Source organism: Eucalyptus grandis, chromosome 5 (genome assembly GCF_016545825.1).
Source record: "Eucalyptus grandis isolate ANBG69807.140 chromosome 5, ASM1654582v1, whole genome shotgun sequence".
Taxonomy (NCBI): Eukaryota; Viridiplantae; Streptophyta; class Magnoliopsida; order Myrtales; family Myrtaceae; genus Eucalyptus; species Eucalyptus grandis.
The window spans coordinates 46,158,259-46,179,132 of NC_052616.1; the positions used below are offsets into that span (position 1 = coordinate 46,158,259).

At 39.4% G+C, this 20,874-nt stretch overlaps 2 protein-coding genes across 2 annotated transcripts; both read left to right on the forward strand.

The window, feature by feature from the left end:
* Positions 1 to 8,613: 8,613 nt before the first annotated feature.
* On the forward strand, positions 8,614 to 12,481 carry LOC104445251 (protein FRIGIDA-ESSENTIAL 1). The gene is made up of 5 exons (XM_010059074.3): positions 8,614 to 8,640; positions 9,954 to 10,008; positions 10,165 to 10,391; positions 10,471 to 12,038; positions 12,138 to 12,481. The coding sequence occupies exons 2-5, from the start codon at positions 9,992 to 9,994 to the stop codon at positions 12,165 to 12,167; spliced, it is 1,842 nt and encodes a 613-aa protein (XP_010057376.2). The 5' UTR covers positions 8,614 to 8,640; positions 9,954 to 9,991; the 3' UTR covers positions 12,168 to 12,481.
* A 6,302-nt stretch (positions 12,482 to 18,783) lies between these two features.
* LOC104445252 (dormancy-associated protein 1) lies at positions 18,784 to 19,990 on the forward strand. Its single transcript, XM_039313188.1, has 4 exons — positions 18,784 to 18,879; positions 18,913 to 19,033; positions 19,222 to 19,444; positions 19,745 to 19,990. Exons 2-4 carry the CDS (start codon positions 18,925 to 18,927, stop codon positions 19,779 to 19,781), a joined length of 369 nt encoding a protein of 122 aa, XP_039169122.1. The 5' UTR covers positions 18,784 to 18,879; positions 18,913 to 18,924; the 3' UTR covers positions 19,782 to 19,990.
* The last annotated feature ends 884 nt before the right edge of the window (positions 19,991 to 20,874 follow it).

Consider the following 20,874-nt stretch of genomic DNA (forward strand, 5'->3'; position numbering starts at 1 on the left):
TCAATATGAAAATGTTTAGGACTAACTTAATTCAATTGAAATATTTATAACTGAATTAGTATTAATATAATAGATTTTTTTTTTGTTCAACAGTCTAGGAAAAGTTCAAGGACCTCTGATACCTTTTCCCATTATGAAAGTAGAAAGTATTTTTTACAAGCCACACACTCTCATCGCTCGAATTGTGTTTTAGGGAGAAACTACAAATGTACATCGTCAATTGAGGAAATGATTTTCTTTGTCATGAGGAAAAATGAAGTTAGTAGAAACCATTAAAAACTTGGCCGTGTTTCACCAGTAGTATTCAAATTATGATTTTTAGTAACATATGGTCGGAGGAAGATTTATAATATTAGAATATAAATCATTAGTGAAGAAAGACAGACGCATTTATCAACTCAAAACTTTAAAAACTCAAAAGAGAGGAACTTGTAAAAAATAATAATTTTCAGTAGGTCTCCAAAAAATACCAAAGATATTTTCCCTTATTCACCAAAAGAAAAACATAAATAGCTTAGAATAACAAAATGTCTAATCCGAAAACCAGGAGATTTTTCAAAATCGCCATATGGGAAAATCATAAAATAGGATTTGTTGACACTTAAGTCGCTGCCCAAAGATCCTTCTTGCATATTTTTGAAAAATCGGACTTAGGTCCCTCCTGAAAATATTTGTTTATTGCACATTGCTTTCATGCATGTCGCTGTTAATAGCATTAATTAGAGCCGTCGTGTTTTGGTGGACGTTTTTGTTTTGTCATTTTCAATTTCAAGATTGTTTCGGCCACTTCAAGAAGTTTGGTGGCCTCTCTCTCTATTATCCTTTCATTTGGATATTATACTTATATTTAGAGAAAATGACGCCAGAAACGTGATCATTTTCATACCTATTTCGATATCGTAACTTTTTAAGCAATCATTTAAATGCGATAAATTTTAATAATTATTTTGAAATCTCTCTTTATCAAAAAATCTGACATGACATTAATCTAACAAAAATAGTTCGACATGACTCTCGGGGAAACAAGGTTAGCAAAAGACCATCAATTGTAGCCCCAACCCATATGATCTTCAGATCATGCGGGTCAAAAATGGTTGTACCATCTCTCAGACATCATGGATTCCCGTTTCTCTCCTTATCTCAGCCAAATTGTCCATGAGACTTATGAATTCCATCACCATTATCGGCCAACAGCTGTTTCTTCGCATCACGCTCTAAACAGTAGGTCGGCGACCTTCATAAGTGACCAAGCCACCATAGACAGAAGACACGGAGGTGTCACCGGAGATATTAAGCCCTTGAGCTCGAGCTTAGAGAGAGAGAGAGGGAGAGAGAGTATTTGCACCAAAAATTGACTATGTTGTTAATATAGATAGGCACGCGATTAGAATACAAGTTATCACTAAATATAGGAGTAATTGTTGATCGCTGCAAGAATGGTATTAATATTGATGTACAATTTGTACATTGATGACTATTGACAAGGGTATCGGTTATAACTTATAAAGATCAATAGATTACCAATTGCAACACTAGGAGAAAGGCTAGATGCCTAGAGGGCATCGGAATGTAGTTATGGAATTTCGAATTTGACACCACTAGTGGAAGAAGTAGCGAGGTTCAGGAAATCATGCAATGAGAATGGATGAAGCAACACACATGCGCACGAAAGATCAAAATACGATTTTAAAGTAGCAACTCCTTGAAGACACGATCATGGCATCGTGAGAGCATGAGCACAAGATTCTCGGAGATGTGGAGACATTGCTATAATTGCAAGACAACTACTCCCAAACAATTATGACATAAACTCCATAAATACTGGTGTTCGTCTACTGAAGACCCTGACGCATACAAAAACAAATATGTTATCTTTCAATTCCTATAGAGTAGTTATAGTTTCTGGACACGCGTCGTCAATTACATTTCCGGTGTATTTTTTAGTTGTAGTTTTCAGATTCGCATCATTAATTAATTTCCCACGTACTTTTTATATATTAAGTTCCGTTTGACGTGATTATATTCTCAATTAATTTTGTTTGTTGGCAGAAATAAGACAACCTCTGGCATCTTACCAAGGTCTTTAACTAGTCTAAAATAGGTTAGCGACAACTCTAGCATGATAATCACAAAATAAAATGTGAGAAACCCAGTTGCGATGCTTAGTCGAACTTGTGCACAACGTAAGTAGCGTCTGTCCGCGCTGTCCTAATAATCCGTTGTCTCCTTGTGGCTCTGCCCTTGGATGGTTGCGACATTACTTGTGCTATATAAAGTCATCTACTAAGTAATTGGTTGGCATTGCTAGTAACGAATTAGCCATTTCTTTCGAGTAGTGCTACATCTGCAAAGAAATCTCACTAAAACGTTATTTACTAAGGGTCCGCTCGTTTTATAGAAAATATCACGTTTTCGGAAAATATTTTCTAGAAAGTCATTTTCTTGCAAAATGATTATTTTTCGGTGTTCTGCTAAAACTTGAATTTTGAGTGGAAAATATTTTCCACCGTTTGTTAGCTAATTTAATTGTTTGGGAAAAATTTCAAAAAATTGAATTTTAATATTTTTAATTGACCAAACAAATTAGTTTTATTTGTTTATATATATATATATATATATATTTTTAAATGAATTTTTAATTATTTGTATTTTTAAAAAGCAAGCCTTTTTGATTTTTTCTTTTTCTTTTCCTTCCTCCTTCCTCCTCCTTCTTCCTCCTCCTTCCTCTCGCCGCCGCATGCCCGATGATAGTTGATCGCCCGACGGCCGACCAAGATGCGGTTGCCAAATCCGGCCGAGCCTCGAGACTCCCAATCCAGGTGAGCTTGAGCTTCGCCACCAGATTTGACGAGCTCATGGCTTGCCAAAGCCCGGCGAACCTCTGGCAAGCTTGGCTTCGCCAGATTAGGCTAGGCGGAGCCTCACCGGCTGGGGCGAGGCTCAAGCTGGCTCACGGCCGGTCGCCGGTTGCCGCCGTGGTCGGTGATCGGCCAAGGCCAAGGAAGAAGATGAAAAGAAAAGAAAGAAAAAAAAAAAAAGAAAACATAAAAATAAACATAACAAAAACGTGTTTGGTGAAAAAAACAAAATGGAAGAAGTTATGGAAAATGTTTTCCACTTTCTCACTTTTAAAGGTTGTTTTTTCATTAATGGAAAATATTTTCCTTGACTGGTTCATTTTCCATAAAACGAACTCTGGAAAATCTGGAAAACGTTTTCCTGGAAGTCATTTTTTGTGAAATGAACGAAGCCTAAATCATGAAGCAATTTCCTACGTAGCGTCCAAAAAACTTATTCATTCAATTCATGTGTCCTCCTTATTTCAATATCGATTCAAAATATAAGTTTTAGTTAAATTTCATAGTTCATCTAACACTTTCCAAATTTATATAATATATTTATTTAGACATTAGCACTCATGTGGTCATCGTTCCCACTAAATTACCAACTCCAAAATTCCAAAATGAAAAAAGAAGATTGCTGATAAAAATCTTCAAAATGTCCACATCTCCCAGTTACTATTTTCCCCCAAATGATATCAATATATAAAGAATACTTTCTTGATAAACGTAAAATGAGCTGACTAGTCACTTATTATGAACTCATTTGTTACTTCAACTAACCTCAAACTGTTTTTTTTTTTTTTTTAAGTTCATTGAAATTCTTGTCAATTTTTTTTTTTTTTTTACGATCATTCATAATTATGCAATATGCTCAATGTCACTTGATTAGACGAAAGACCCATGAAACCCTTAAATTCAAGAGAAACAACAATTCCATCTGTGATATCTAAATGAGCTAACAGCATCGCAATTATCCGATTTTTTGCTCTATATTCAATTCAATGTTCGAATTCTATTTCCTCAATTATTAGCGTCAGCTCAATTTTAAATAGATGACAAACTTCCTTTTGTTTTGTTTTCTAATTTCTATATCCCTTTTCCATCGCCCTTGTCGTGGGGTCTCGCGGCGTGGGTCGTGATGTAGTTTAGCGAGCATGGTGGCGCTAAGGTTGGAGCCACAGTAGCGGCAGCGTGCGGGTCTTAAAGGCATGCAATCATTTTTTAGCAGAAGACCATAATGGAAAAAAATAATAATTTAGGCGCAAATTTGAAATCATTGAGCAAACCTTAGTTATTTATTTATTTATTTATGTACATGCTGAATTTTACCTGTCTATCTCTTTTTGTTTTTTTTTTCATGTACACGAAGCATGCAATCATTTTTTTTTTTAGATTCTATAAAAATTAAAATACAAAGTGTCACAATCAAAATCATTTCAAAGCCTACATCGGGAATGGACGTGAGAAACTTGTAGTTGGTAAACATAATCATGATTCGGCGATTCTAAAAGTTGCTTCCTAGGTTTCAAGAATCAATCATGCGTATGAACAAAACATGAAAATCCTTGATTTGCAAATTATTTCCCTCAATTCACCAACATTTGATTTTCATGGAAGGTTGTGTTAATTTTACTAGGAGGCCCATTCACTAGAAGATATATATATTTTGGATGCAACGTAACATTCAACCTTTTAGTTGAATTCTATTATTTTGTGCCCAAAATATAATTTCCTTGTCAGTGCAAGTAAATTTCGATAAGTATTAGTAAATGTCAAAAAGCTGTTGATAAAAAAATGACCTCTGACTTCTTCTCATGTAAATTGTTGGTGGCTCACCAACACTTCTATGAAATTATGAATTTCCCTGTATAATTTGTGAATTAGCGATTTTTGTGGTAACTTACCATCCCTTATTTATATGACTTGCTTACATTTGGATTTTATCATTCTTATACGAGTTTACCAATATAAATTAGAGTGATTTATCAATTTTTTCTACATTAAATTATCGATTATTTTTGGATCACCAAATTCTCCTTTGTCGCTTAGCAATGTTAAATTGATTTTTATATAGTTTATTAACTTTTCTATTGAGCTATTAATTTATACTTGCCTTAGTTAGTATCTCTCTACATTTACTAACTCTTGTAAGAGATTACGAAACTAAATTAATGCCACGAAGGGTTGCATAACTAGACCAATCAGGGGATATTTTCAATTTCGTTTGGTGCAACAATTTGAACCGAAACTATTTGAACCTTTCATTATCCAGCCTGTAAATGCATAAAATTTCATTTGGGTTCAATTTTTGACATCCCTACTACATAAATTTAAATTAAGGCAGGCTTGTATTAACCTGAACTCTAGCGATACGAACCCGAACCCTCCAAACCCGCCAAATTATTAGGTCCATTGGTAGCCCATCGTTCATCGAGAGGGAAGTGGACAACTTGATCATCAATTTTTTCCCCCGAACAAACGCAAAGAAGTGTTGACTATAGATATTGACGGTCAACAATTGCATGCTCTTGGCATGCTCTTAGCAGTTGAGAAAGTTGTACGTATTAAATTATGAGTTACTAGAATGACAACGCATTTTTGATAAACTACATTAATCAACATTAAAATATTTTAAGTACTAAATCGCCTCATTGATCTAATTATTTAAACTTTTGAAATATTCTAACTATCAAGAGTAAGTTCCTATTATTTAGTAAGGGATAGAAAGAAAACAAGAGAAAGCCCCACGGGGAAGGATGGCATGACTGTCTGAGAATTGGAGACTTTATTAAAATGGGTAAAACACAGACAGGTTTATCCCAGTACTGGGGCTAAAAAAACTCATAGTATCCACTACTAATAAATTAATCGAATGTAGGTAGGTTAAAGCGAGCACGAGAAAGGAATGTTGTGCCAAATTCATCCATTTTGCCTTTCAGGGTAGTTAGGACAAACTGGGACATCCATCGTCTTGCCATGATATACTATAAGATAATTATAAAAAAAAGTCATAAATGTATAGATGGCAATTCAATACTAAACTTTTTAATTTGACCAATTTAATTTAAAACTTTTAACGATTTGTTAATATAATATTTCCTTATTATTAATATTGGCTGGCAATATTAATGTTGGCTGGTAATTGTTGACATGGATACCAATGTATCTTACGTAGCATTGATTGATCTTTGTGGCGAGATGAAATTTATAATTTTTTTTTCCTTTCCTTTTCCTTTTCTCTTATTTTTTTCTTTTCCTGTTTTCCTCCATTGAACCAAGCTTATGTCACCAATTGCTTGTCGAAATTAACTGGAAGGATTACATTGGCAATTTGTCAAAAATTTTAGAATTAAATTAGCCAAATAAAATTTTTTAAAATTGAATTAATATTCAGATAATAAATTTATGAATTTTCTCGATAATTTTCTCTAGATTTGGTAGATAGCCAAGGTCTTTGATACTCCTTCATCGTTGGTGATGGTAGTGATCCTCATCTGCCATGCGGGCAAAGGTTGCCAATCCTAATCATGCATAGGCAATGTTGGTGCCATCATGGGACGATATCCCTCTTCTCTTCTTTATCAAAAATTCACTGTACTTTTTTCTTTTTTTGACAACACTGTAATTTAATTGACTAATCTCAATACACATCACGGTGTCTATCTAACTCAAAATAGGACAACTTTCCATACTATAAAAAGTCATATCATCATCACTTAAATTTCACAGTAAAGAAGGGCCACCCGATGTGCCTTCAAATCTACCGTCTTCACAATAGGAAATCGTTATCACCGTTGAGCAGCTTTTGCCACCATATCGATCCATCACGAATTTGAATAGGCCGATCAACTACGTAACGGGTTAAAATGGGCGGTCGAGATTACACTCCCCCAACTTTCAAAACCTAGGGTTAGGGATTTAATGACATTGCCATGCAACCAAGACGTTGTGATTTTTCCCCATTTGTCCCTTTTCCCCAATTTGGTCGAAATCTTGGGGTGGAAAACGTGAGGGTACAAAATAAAACGACTTTTTCGGTTTTCACCCAGGAGAGAGAATCCCCCCGAGGAAAGGGGCGCGAGTGCGAAGTAAAAACACGGTGCGACGACCAAGACCTGTCGCGTCAACGCGACCAAAGATCGCTCACCCCCCGCCCCAAGTCTCCTTCTCTGCAGCAGCGGAAAACCTGCACACCAGCAACAGCTCGGAAATTCCTTCCCGTGCTCGCCGCTCGCCGCTCGCCGCGACAATGCCGCTGCCATCGCCACTGCTGACGATGACGACGACGACAAGTGGGAGGACGTCTTAGAGGAGGAGGAGGGCGGTGAGGTGGGCCGCGATCAGGAGATGATTGCAGATGAGGAGGCGGAGATGATCGAGGAGGAGGAAGGCGGAGGAAGCGGCAGGATGAGGGGGAGGGAGCTCGTGCGGGCTGAAATGGTGAGTAACCGAACTTGATTGTCGGCCCGCTTTACAATCATCTTATGTGATATGATCAATTTTATCGTGAATGATATTTATAATTTTTATTCGTAAGTTTACTCTCTTTTTATTTTCCTTTTCTCCTTTTTTGCCCTTTTTTTCTCCATCGATCACCAGCCTCAGCAACAGCCAATGTTGATGTCACCATTGCTTGTCAAAATTGACTAGAAGAATTATATTGGTAATTTGTAAAAAAAATTAGGATTAAATTAGTCAAATAAAAAATTTAAAACTGAATTGATATTCATAGACTAAATTTATAAATTTTCTCAATAATTTTCTCCATATCTAATTGATAGCAAAGGTCTTTGATACCCTTTCGTTGTTGGCGATGATAGTGATCCTCATCTGCCATGCCCACCGTGGGCGAAGGTTGCCAATCCCGATCATGCATCGGCAAGGTCGATGCCATCATGGGACGATATCCCTCCTCTTCTTTATCCAAATTTGGCCATGCTTTAATCCACTAATCTCGATACACATCACGGTGTTTATCTAACTCAAAATAGGACAACTTTCCATACCGTAAAAAGTCATACAGCCGCCTCGTAAATTTCATAGCAAAGAAGGGCCATTTGGTGCGTTTTCAAATTTACCCACTTCGGAATAGGAAACTGTTATCACCGTTGAGCGGCTTTTGCCACCATATCAATCCATTGCAAATCAACAACGTAATTAGTTAAAATGGACGGACGAGATTACACTCCCTCAATTTTCAAATCCTAGGGTTAAGAATTTAATGACAATGCCATAAAAACCAAAGACCTCGTGATTTTTCCCCATTCGGCCCTTTTCCCTAATTTGCTCGAAATCTCGGGGTGGAAAACCTGAAGAGTACACAAATAAAAACGACCCTTCCGGTTTTCACCCCGAGGAGGAGGGCCCGACTGCAAAAGAGAGAGTAAAAAACACACGCGGCGACGACCAAGACCCGTCGCGTCAACGCGACCACCCCCCGCCCCAAGTCTCCTTCTCTGCAGCAGCAGCAGCAGCAGCAGAAAAACTGCACACCAGCAAAAGCTCCGAAAATTCCTCCCCCTTCTCGCCGCGACAATGCCACCGCAACCGCCGCCGCCGTATCCTCCGGCCGCCGTCGCCGACGACGACAGCGACGACGACGAGTGGGAGGACGTCTCGGAGGAGGAGGAGGAGGGCGGCTACGCCGGCCGCGATCGGGAGATGATCGCGGACGAGGAGGATGACGAGGAGGAGGAGGAGGAGGAAGGCGGCGGAGGAGGAGGAGCGGAGGAAGCGCGAGGAGGAGGAGGAGGAGGAGGAGGAGGAGGATGGGAGGGAGGGAGCGCGGGGAGAACTGGTGAGTGCTCGAACTCGATTGCCGGCCCCGCTGTACGATCGTCGCGGGGGATTGTCTCTGCATTATCGCTTCTGTTGTTTTGGTGCTGAGATTGTTCGATCGTGCGCTGCTCTGCGTGCTTTGCTTCGGCCGCAAGTATACGAAGGACTGTGCGGTTCCTTTTTCCCCCTGTAAAGGCGCGTGCTTGCGAAAGTTCGAGACTTTGAGTCGTGTGGGAATTCTTGCTCCAGGGTAGCTTTACCATGTCCTGTTCGGTGATGGTGGAAAATTGATGGCGTCGTGAGCAATCGAACGGCATTTCGACTTGAATTTTGTGCGCCTCCGGTTGACTCGGAGTAGTGAATTTGTCTGGAATTTTGTGGCGCCCTTCGTGAATTAGGTCTTCGTTCGATGTGTTGTCCGTGTATAGAACAGGATTTTGAGCGCAATGTTGTCTTGAAATGAGATGATCTGATTTGGGGTAATGCTCTCTTGATTCGCGGTCGATCCACCTATAGACCCTTTTTTTCAGTTTTAAGTATGTCTCAAAGAAAATTCAGTGCTTTACCTCAGGGAAATCCACCTTGGTCAGCCACAATGGAGGAAAATTCCCGATTATGGAAGAGAAACGACAAAATCATGTTCTTAGCATTTTAAGCATGTGTAAATCTACAAATGATTTTGAGGTGTTTTATAATGGAAAGCGGCTGGACATGACTGACTAGATCATAATTAAAGCAAAACGATCACTTGACCAATTCTATCTAGCAAGTAAATTAGTCGTATGAAGCAAGTTTATGCATCGTTAGTTTCCAACGTAGCATAATCAATATGTCTTTGATTCCATCGATATCATCCTTCCTAAATAGTTCTCACTGTAATAAAGCAAAAACTACTCTTTCTGAATTTTTATGTTTCCTACTGAAATATGGTAGAAGTAAAATTTTTATGGTTTTATGGATTATTTGGTTCTTCTCCGTTAATATTTACTGTTTTAACGTGGGCACAACATGATTCTTCATGGAGGACACTGAGGCTTTAGCCAATTACGTACATTTGGATCCTCTCCATTCTCCGTGATTTTGAACCAACTTATGGCTTTGGTTTGCTAGTCAAACCGTATGCTGTCTCTCTCCAAAGAAACATATTACCTAGAAGCTTCAGTTTAGCTGCCAACATGTTTTCTTCTGAAATATTGTCATAGTTGTGTGTTTCAATGAATGATTTGCTGGAAGTGTTGAGCTATCTACCACTCATTTTGAACCAACTATGTCGGGACTCACTTCCAAATAAACGCCTAACTGTTCCTGATATTTATGCTGCTCCTTGTTCAGAGAAGGATAAGCAAGCGGACTTGCAGCCCAGGGATGGCATGCCATTGTCATCAAGGTATGGCAGTGTTGGCCATTAGTACCTTGAAATTTAGCAGATAGAGGAAGAAGAAACTCTTGGAGTTGCGAGCTAATTGTCTTTTTTTCCAATAAAACTCCATTACCTTCTCATGTTATATTTTGAATGAATCTCTGTTGATTGTGGGTGTCCTAGGTTGACCACTTCCGGTGCAAGGCTGAGAAGTTTGTCTCCGGGACTGGAGTTGCCGGAACGAAATAAACGAGCGGCAATCATCTGTTCCTTTTTTGCAAAGGGATGGTGCATCAAAGGGAGTTCATGTAGGTTTCTGCACATCAAAGATAATGTCAATAGTACTCCTGAGCTGGTGTGCAGACATGGTACTGGCTCAAGCTGCATAGAGGAAGCTGTGCATGATGAAGGTATGATGTTTTTAGTTTGTAGATGTAAATATTTTACCCTGCACCTCATGTTCTTTACAAGCTTCATATCTTGTGTCAGGACGAAAAGATGATTTTGAGAAATCGAAATCACCTGGCTTGCCAAAGCAGCTTGCTTCTTCAGTTGCCAATAATTCTGCATTATGTTATGGTTCTTCTTTGGAACAGATTCAGTCGCAGGTGGCTAGAGAAAATGAAAGCATGCACCAAATCAATAAAATAGCTATTTCCAGACCCCTCAGTGTTGAAGATTTATTGTTTAGTGCTCCAACTGATTCCCATCAATTGCCTCCATGCAAGCATCATGATGGACATATGTCTGCAGATGTGGACAATGGTAGAGATTTCCAGGAAAGGAGTTGGAGTGCTGATGATTACAGAATGCATGCTTCAAAGCTTAGTAGTGGTGGTTCTGGTTCAATGAGGGGTTATTGGCTACCTCCCTCAAGCGGTTCAATAAGATCTTTTAACCTAGGCCAAAATAAGCAACCCACTTCTCATGCTTCCATAACAGAAGACCAAGTTACTAACCAGGGCAAATTTTTTGGCAATTCTTCACCTATCACAAGCCCTGCTCTTAATTCAAGTGTCAAATATCCTTCGACTACTGCAATATTGCCTTCTCAACACTCCTCATGGCTGTCAGGTTCTTCAAGGATCTTAAGTTCTTTCTCTGAATTCTCAAATCCTCTCCCTGGTCAGAGTATTCTTGATGTTGACTATGCTGGCCTTCGATCTTCTTCTCTCTTGGGAAGTTCATCCGATCTAGCTGGTTCTTATTCAGGAAATTTATCTAGAGCAAACATATCTGCAGATTCACGGCCGCGGTTTGGAAATAGGAGGACATTTTCTTCTTATGATTGGGAGCCATCCGAACCTTTTCGACCATCTTTCCTCATTACTCCGACAAGTATATCATCTCCAGGGAGTAAATGTGACCCTTTCCATGATAGGATCGAGCAACATAAAACAAGAGATGAGTCTTTCAGGTTGTTTTCTAGTCAGGGAGCATCCGTTCTTAATACAGCAGAGCAGCAGGTCCATAGCGATTCAAAAAGAAACCTAGCTGAAGAACGTGGTAACAACAGTTATTCAGTATCTTCAGATCATAGATTCAATGAGCATGGGTTAGGCAAGGGCAGCTACTTGCATGGAAAAGATGTAAATGGATCTGCGGTTGAGACGGCAGAGAATTCAGTTGTTGACAGCCAAACTGAAAATGAGATGTCCAAAGAGAATGACCAGCTGTCAGATCATGCCAAGGATAGTTCCCACATTAGTGGAAGTAGTATGGATCTTGGTTCTGCACTCGGAAGTGACGTAGCAGGCCACAAAGACAAAGTTAGACAAGATATTGAGATGGATGTCATGCAGAAGAAGGCTGCAGATGTGAACCAGGAGTCGAAGGCATTGAGACATTTTCGAGTTGCCCTTATAGATTATGTAAAGGAACTATTGAAACCAGCTTGGCAAGGGGGTCGTCTCAGCAAGGACGCACATAATTTGATTGTTAAAAAAGCAGTCGACAAGGTTCTTACCACCTTACAGCCACAGCAAATTCCGCCTAACCCGGAGTCAATAAAGCATTTTCTTTCGTTTTCACAGTTTAAACTCACAAGGCTGGTTGAGGTAAATAACTTGATTTTGGAGATGTATTTACTGCAAAAAGGAATGAAAGGGCAGACATGCTTAACGCTGAAGTCAAACATTTACTTGTGTTACTTGCAGGCATATGTTACCAAGCATGGGAAAGATTGAAAGGCCCAGTCTGAAGCATCTTGCTCTCGTTTTGCTGTGTTTTACCTGCTGGAAGCCATAGTAGACAGTTGTACATTCTTCTAGTGTGAGCAAAAGTGAGATTTTCTCTGGGCTGAATTGTTCCTGTGACAGTATGCCCATTTCGGGGTAGTTTAGATGTTAATGTTTTCCTTGGGCTGGATATTTATAGTATGGGACAGGAGAAAATTGTATTTAGTTATTTCATTAGATATCAAATGCTGTTAAGATTGAGATCCTAATTTGGATTGATGATGGCATCTAAATGATAGGATTGTGAAATCCTTGACTTTCCACAAAGAAATATATAACATACCAATACTCAATAGAAAAAAATGGTTTTGGTAAGACCGAAACGTCGAAGAAGTATCGAGCCAGTATCACTGTAAAATCTTATATCATCTCTGATATCGGAACTGATGCCTCTTTCTCTTTTACCTAAAATCTATAGATATAGATATTTAAGTGTAAATCTCTGAATATAGACATTTCAAGTCTAATTATATTAGATTCATTTGGAAATTGAATAATCAATTCGGCAGGATTGTATTGATCCTACGATTTCATCAGTTACGATGCATACACTGAAAAAATCCTCGTAAAAAAGATCTATTCTTTAGATTGAATCACTTCTCAAATGTTAGATCATAAAGTTGCAAGATAATTAGATTTATATTTTCATACTGACAACTGCGATTGATGGGCTTATACTGGAAGGATGGTGATGTGCATAATAAATGCAAAAAACCATCTCTAACGTCTTGTATGATTAGTATTCATAATAAATGTGAGTTCCGTGGTTCCTTCTAATGAAAAGCTGGTAAAACTGACTTTTGGTTATTCATCTATCGACCTTATTTCACTCTGGTTTCAGTATATTAATCCATTCTGATTTTGCAGTCAATTTCATGTTTTGCTTCAATTAGGTGTTTCCCTTCATTGATTGCCAGAAGATGATGGCAGTTGTTCTCTCAAACTAATATCTGATTGCCTTAATTTGTTGTTTGCCACCATATTGGACAGTCAACATGAATGAAATGTGAATTTGACTGACCTAGTTGGAACGACTTTGAACATGCTATGGAAAACTGAATTTAAGTGATGAATAAAATGTGTCATGCACTTGGGTGAAGCATGTTATAAACACGGTTGGCTGTGATTATTATAAGGGAAACCATGAACACACAGGACTCTTGCCTTGTTGAAAGAGGATGAATTATGCCTAGGAATACCTAACAGAGGGTGCTTTCTGCTTTTAACCTCAACAGCCTGTATGGTGGCGGCAGAAAGAATTTCCTATCAAGTATTAAATCTAGCTATCAGCAGAATTTTGTCCTGAATGCTGTAGCATTCCTAGGGAGGTCAAATGCATTTTGAGAAAGTCTCTGGTTACAAATACCATCCCGCATGAAAGGAAACTGGCAATATGCTTTAGAAGATGTAGACTCACATAATTTATCCTTAACTCTCAGAAGCTGGAATTCCAAGGACTCAGGCTTTTTTTTTTTTTTTTTTTTTTTTTTTGGTGAGCAAAGTTTCTAGCCACTTTGTTGTGCAAAAAATGGTGTCTTTTGCTCTCCCCATGTAATAATATAATAACCTTGTCAATCTATTCGTGAGATCACACTGCAGGAGTCTTTTCTTCACATGTGCCTGAAACCTGCATATTTTGGTTTGTGTTTTTCTCTCCATGAGGAATCTTCTATTCCTCCTCCTCCTCCTCCTCCTCCTCCTGCCTATGATGCCCAATAACTTTTTTCATGTCTTAGAAATAGACATTTCTCAAGAGCGGCTTGGGTGGTATCCATCCTCCTAATTGGCAGTATCATTCTAAATTAAAGGCGTGGTGGATACAAAAAAATATTTATGAACTAAGTCTACCCAAAGGAGTCTCCTTTGCATGTCTTATTTGTACTCAGTCTTAGAAGAAAGTGCAGGAAAGGTTCTGTGAGAAGTAGTCACAGACATCTGATATATAATATAGTAAGCTCTCATACATACGAAAGATGATTGGAGATACGCCAGAGTTTTTTCTCTGTGAGAGTAAGATTTGTGTATCTTTCATGAGACTGTAAAACTGTATATATTCATATATTTGTCAGCTTCTCAAACAATGTTTTAACCAATTAGACAGTGTTCAGTTCCCCTTCCCACACAATCTTATCAAGATAAATGACCTCTTTGTTATAATGAGTCTGCTTGTTCATATTCTATCAATCCTACTCTTTAACTTGAGGTTCTTCAAAACTTCATCCTACAGTGGCCTGGTGGAAGTCACATTGGTATTAATTACATGGGGTACTTTCTTTGATTAATTAAACTAATCCGCATTAATACTGTTTGAAGAAAAGGTTTGGGACCAAACTGACTGGACCAACCAGTTTTTTGAGTTTTGGTCTCCACTGTTTGCTCTTGCTATTTTATGAACTCGTAAATCAGCACTAAATTGGAATAGCTTAGAGAGACTAGTGTTTTCAAAGAGAAATTAAATCAAACAAAGTCCGGATAGATCACTCATTTATACAAAATGAGCTACTTCAAATACAAAAATCAACTATCTGGAATCTGAATGACAGATAATAAAAAATTTAGAAGAACACACAACATTATTTAATTTAGTGGATCGGTCTAGTTTCAATTTGTCGAGTCTAAAACCAGCAGTGAAATCGTTTGGTTGGCTTGTGAAACATTTCTGAAAAAATGTCCTCTTGAATCAAACTAAACTTGTTTGAACCATTTTTTTCCCTCACTGGTACTTCTGATGAAGGTTCCTTTGATATCTTATTAAAGTCATTGTGTTGACCATAACTACAACTAATTGTACCGTACCTTATGACTATCGGTAACTAAATCTCAATCTCGATTTTGCAGAAATGAATAGTTGATAAACACAACAATATGAACCTGAAAAAACTCCACACCATCTACTTTCTCTCTCCTTGCTTGGATGTAACCTTAGCGATTGGGTTGGTGGCATGACATTCTCTGCAGGGGAATATGACACAGCGCATTCTGCGGCCGATCCTTGAGCTTGAAGAGGTGTACTCCTTGGTTGCTTGGTCTTTAATTCCTAGATCTGCTTTATGTATATCCTCCGTGTAGCCCTTATTCTTCTTATCAAAGTCCTTGTTGTTCTTCTGAGTTTCTTGTGGTGACTCTCTGGAGTAGGTGCGACTGGCTATCTGAGATTGCTGTGCCTGAAAGAGGAGTGTGTGAGGAAGAAGCTGGCCATTGGAGATCAAGATGTCTGCCGGGGACTGACTTAATTGATCAGGAGCAGTTTTGTCTGGTGTAGGGGGATTGAATTTAAATTCTCGATCGTGTTTGGCATTGTTGGGGGGAAGCTTCATTTGCTGATCTTGAATGCACACAAGGCCTGCAAAGGAGAGTGAATCAAGTGAACTGTTGTCAGCTGCAACATTCACAGAAATCTTGTTTTGCAGGTGAGTGCCCATTGTTCCTTGGGATAAGTTGGGTTTGAAGTTTGCTCTTTATATATGGAGAAATAGAACAGTATTTGGATGCACATGCTTGTTTGTACTGTTTGTTTCTTCTTGGCCTTATGCCCTGAACAATTATTTATTATGAAAAATGTAAATTTTTTTACTGCCTTCTTCTGATACGCTTTGATGGAACATGTGATTGTAGAAAAAAAGGTTAATTTTCTCTGCGTGTCCAAAGTAAGTCTAATGAACTCCATGATGCATTGTAATGCATGGTACTAAAAGAAGAGAGATTTCTCGGAGTTGCTTTTGGTGAACTGCGGGGTGCGGTTGATTTAGTCATGAAAAATGTTAGGTTTTAGAAAAAATATGAATTAGTGAGACACATTCGTGAAAATACTCTAACACACTGTTTGTGCTTTAAGATTGGCAAGGGCCAGCTGAAGTGGCTGATTGGAAGTCCAAGCTAGGAGAAATCTTCTTGTGGACCAGGTAGGGTGGTATGTGTAAGGATATACCTATATCTTTTGAGTGGCAGAGAATTGTCTGTTCGCACGGTGGACATTTCAAAGAGTTGTTCTGCAAATATAAAATACGGATCATGTCCAAGCAGGCCTTGATATTTGTCATACTTTTGTCATGGAGCTTGTAGAATTCCAACCATCGCCTTTCCATGTTTTGGACGTTTTTACAGTCTGATATGTACGAGGATTGCTGGCCGTCGTCGTGAAACGAGTCGGCTTGTGTCTCATTTAATAGCAATCTCTGTGCAAAATGACATTTGCTGAGACTTGCAGGGGTGGATATTACAAAGGTCAATACCGTTTTATACTGTGTCGTGTTTTTCTTTCAATCATTTTCAGGGGACTGCTATAACTGTTCCCCCATCCTGAAGATACCATTGGTCCTGGTCTGCATTGTCATTTGTTGAAGCAGGCGAGATAAAATCGTCTCTTCTGCAAATTTTTGTGTCCATTATATATTCATTGGACCTTCCTTAGGGCATCTGTTAATGAGGCTTAAGTTGTTGAGCTACTTTGGTTGCTATTTGCTGATGTCTTGGAACTTATGCTAGAACTGCCGTCCGTGCATATACTCTGTATAATCATGGATGAAGTAAGCCAAGCCTTTTCTTAAGCGTGTTCTCAGCTAGGCCTCTCTGCAATTCATTATATGAGATGTCCGGCTTTTATAATCACGAAGGTTATATGATATTGTCTGTAAGCTGATTTTAATACTAACGTTCCTAATCTAATGCCAGGTGCTCGACAGGTGGTTGATTTCGGAATGGTCTGAGTCCATGCCAACTACTTGATAAAGTAATGTGAGCATGGTGGGGTACTTAGCATATTTTCTTTTTCAATGCATTGCATATTAAATATGTTTATCTCGTTCGTCTCTCCTATGAGAGAATCTAATCAGAGAATCTAATCAAGTCCTTATATTTTCATTTGGTGTTGGAACTTGTCTTATTCGCAACTCAAATGGGGGGTTATGAAATTGCTGATCACTTTGGATCGCCTGAAAAAATCGAAAGCTTCCGATTGCTTGACGTGTTGAGAGAGCGCCTCCAAGATTATTTGTAAATAAAATCCTTCAGTCCGTTCGTTCGGGTCTTCAACCGGATCACAGAAAAGACCGAAAATCATGTCGGCCCGATGAAAGATTCGAGCGAATGGGCCAGCCGAAAAGTTGAGTGGGGCTGGCCCGTAGCGAGATTGGCCTGGTCATTCTCTTGCATTTTGTTCTCCACCTCCCGATTCTAGCCTTCTAGGGGCATTGAAGTTTAACCAAGTGGAAGGTGGGGCTTGTTCTTATGCTTTGATTTGGGGCTTGTTAGTCTGAACCAGAGCCAACCCTGATGACCCAAATCTGGTTTGATTGGTGTGGTGTAGGCTAATTTGGGCGAACCAAAGTGATAATAACCCAATATTGTTTTTCTTTTCTCTTCTGCCTTGTCTTTTGAAGTGAGCAACAACTAATTAGATGATTATGTTTAATTAATCAGTGTTTGAACACCATTCACATATCAAACCAAAGTTTTGTTTTTGTTAAAAAAAAAAAAACTAAGTCGAACTGGAACCAACCTATTTGGTCTAGTTTGAAATCATCTTGGTTTGCTCTTAATTTTTCTAGCACAAATATTCTTAAACTTTGGTGTAATATGTAATGTGATTCTTGAAATTTTAATTTATTTAATGTGATTCATAAGATTTGCTTTCATGTGTTATATCGTCATCAAACTTGGTCCAATGTTCAATGTGGTTTTCAACCTTTAAATATTTTGAAATAGTCTAGAAATTACATTAAATATTTTGAACAAATTGAAAATGTATGGCGAAATTGTCCATTATACCAAAATTCGAGAGTTACATTGCATAAATTTAAAGTTCATAAATGACATTGCATATTAAATAAAAAGCTCAAATATCATTCGTCTTATTATCCCTTATTTAATAGACTTCCATTCCGAATTGTGGTCACCATCCTTAGTTCAGCCATTGTGATTTCGATATATGCCTACATTATTTCTTATTCTACAGTAATCCGGCCGTTGTTTCAAGGTTATTCCTATGTGACCCTACCCTTTTTAACTCGTTCTCGAGCCATCACGCTCCGTGACCCATATTTCCACCTTTTGAGTGCTCAGTTTCCGTGGAAAAAGGAGACAAGGCTCCGATTGGCCTCTCGAAACCAGCTCAATCATGTCGCGATGCACCATTTTCAAAACGTCCTCTTGCATGAATCTTTATATAAATGCCATAATATAAAACTTAATAAATTTCTATAACTGACCAAAAAAAAATCTATAAAAATAGGAAATAAATCATTAAAAATATATATTTTTTTTGGTGCAACGTATAGAGAGGCCCCACTTGGAGAAGCGACCATCCACCTAACCCAACTCTCTCATCCAATCTAAATTAATTGCCAGAATACAATTCCATCGTGCGGGCCCCACGCCTCTGCTGACTCCTCATCCTTCATACTTATCCAATATCCTCCCCCCAAAGATATTTTTTCTTGTCCTTCTGACACTTCCACTCCCATGATTTTTTGCTATCCACGCTCTCACGTCACATACCGCAGCTCTCGCGTCCGGAAGTAACAAACCCAGCGTGGAAATAGCGAAAAGGAAAAACCATCCGATCTCGTCATCGTCCTGATCAGTGGGCGTTTTCCATTATTTATAGTCAAAGATATCAACTCAGATATTTGCACTGAGCTCTGATCCTACTTCTAGTTCCTACAGAGAGAGAGAGAGAGAGAGAGAGAGGAAGCAGAGAGAGAGAGAGATGGTGCTGCTGGAGAAGCTGTGGGACGACGTGGTGGCCGGGCCTCAGCCGGAACGCGGCCTCGGGAAGCTCCGGAAGCTCACCACCAAGCCCGTCGTCATCGTCAAAGGTCGGTCGACTCGACCCATCATCTTCTTGAAACGAGATCTCCGCTGTGTAAAAATGGCGGAAGCACGTTCTTGATGAAGTGGAGTGAACCTTTAGTCTTGTTTGGATTCACTTTCTACGTTGATATTGCACTATGAAACGCAGTGAGACTGACGTTGCTGGTTTTTTTCCATGTGGGCGTGTGTGCAGAAGGGGAAGGGGAGAGCAGCAAGTACCAGCGGTCGACGTCGATGCCGGCGAGCCCCGGGACGCCGGCGACCCCGACGACGCCGACGACGCCCGCGGCGGTAGCGGCGAGGAAGGAGAACGTGTGGAGGAGCGTGTTCCACCCGGGGAGCAACCTGGCGACCAAGTCCATGGGGGGCCAGCTCTTCGACAAGCCCATGCCCAACTCCCCCACCGTCTACGACTGGTACGTACGTACGTAACGTGGATGTTTGCACCATCCCCCTTCCCCTTCCCTCCTCCATGCACTGTGCATGGCTGCGAGTGCACGTCGATCTGCCGACCGCCGTGGGATCGCGGGCTCGTCTCGATCCTCGGCCATGTGGGATCCGCCACTGAATAATTTTAAGATGATGTTGATCTCTGCTGACGTTTCGTGCTTGAGGGTGACTGCGAGTTTATCTTTTTCTTCGACGTCTTGATAGGTTGGTTGGTTTCTGATAATGTTAAAGCTGACCAAGTCCTCCTCCTCCCGTCCTTATCGCAGGCTCTACAGCGACGACACCAGGAGCAAGCACCGCTGAGGACGCTCTAGCGATCAACCCTGTCTCTCTCGTGGGATTTGTAAATATCGTCGTTTTGCCTTCCTTCCTTTCTCGTCGTTTGGATGCTTTGTATGGTTCTATCTATCGCTCCTGCATGAGAGGCTCCTTTGTTTAAGCTCATTTTGAATGAAATATTGCGCGAGTCGCTGTGATTTCCATGCTTTGCAGCACTCTAGCTGTTGATCTAACGGGTGAATCCGAGTTCGCAGAATGAATTATTTTCGAGTTGTCTCTTGCTGAAGGCCCGAGGCAGATTATCGCAAAACAAAAGCACACGCTTTGATATTTTAGAGAACTCTTGACTTAGAACTCGAGTGAACTGGAAAACTCAGCTTGAATCTAATGGAACCGGTTGAATGGGCAAGTGATTCCCAAGCATAAGAACATAAGGAGCCCGTCTAGTGAAAACACTCGGCCATATCTGAGGCATTATCATGACTAAGCTTCGCTATGGATGAGAAGTAATTTTTTTTAATCTTTGAGATTAAACTACCAGTCTCGATTCGATCGCTATGAACACTTTTGGACAATTTGGGGAAGGAAAAAAGCAAGAGGAAAGCCTATGAATCAGGGGGGCTGTGAAGGAAATTTTTATTTTATTTTATTTGAGTTTAAACTACCAGTCTCAATTCGATAGCTATGAACATTTTGGGACAATTTGGGGAAGGACGAAAGCAAGACGAAAGCCTATGAATTAGAGGGGCTGTGAAGTATATATATATTTTATCTTTGAGATTAAACTACCGGTCTCAATTATATCGCTATGAACACTTTTGGACAATTTGGGGAAGGAAAAAAGCAAGAGGAAAGCCTCTATTACTGTGAAATAAAGTTTGAGCTTCTTTCCAGGGGAGGTAGGGAGGCAGTGGACAATATTGAGGCTGTGGAGCTTTGCTCATGGAAGCTGGGGATAAGAAATAAATAAATAAAATTTAAATAAATAAATAAAAACATTGATTTAGTTAGTCTGGTTCCCTTAAGAACTTGAGACCAGATCTCAATCCTAAATTTATGGAATCAGGAATTAGACTAATGTCTCGTGAATTGTCTAGAATCAATTAGTCTAGTTAGT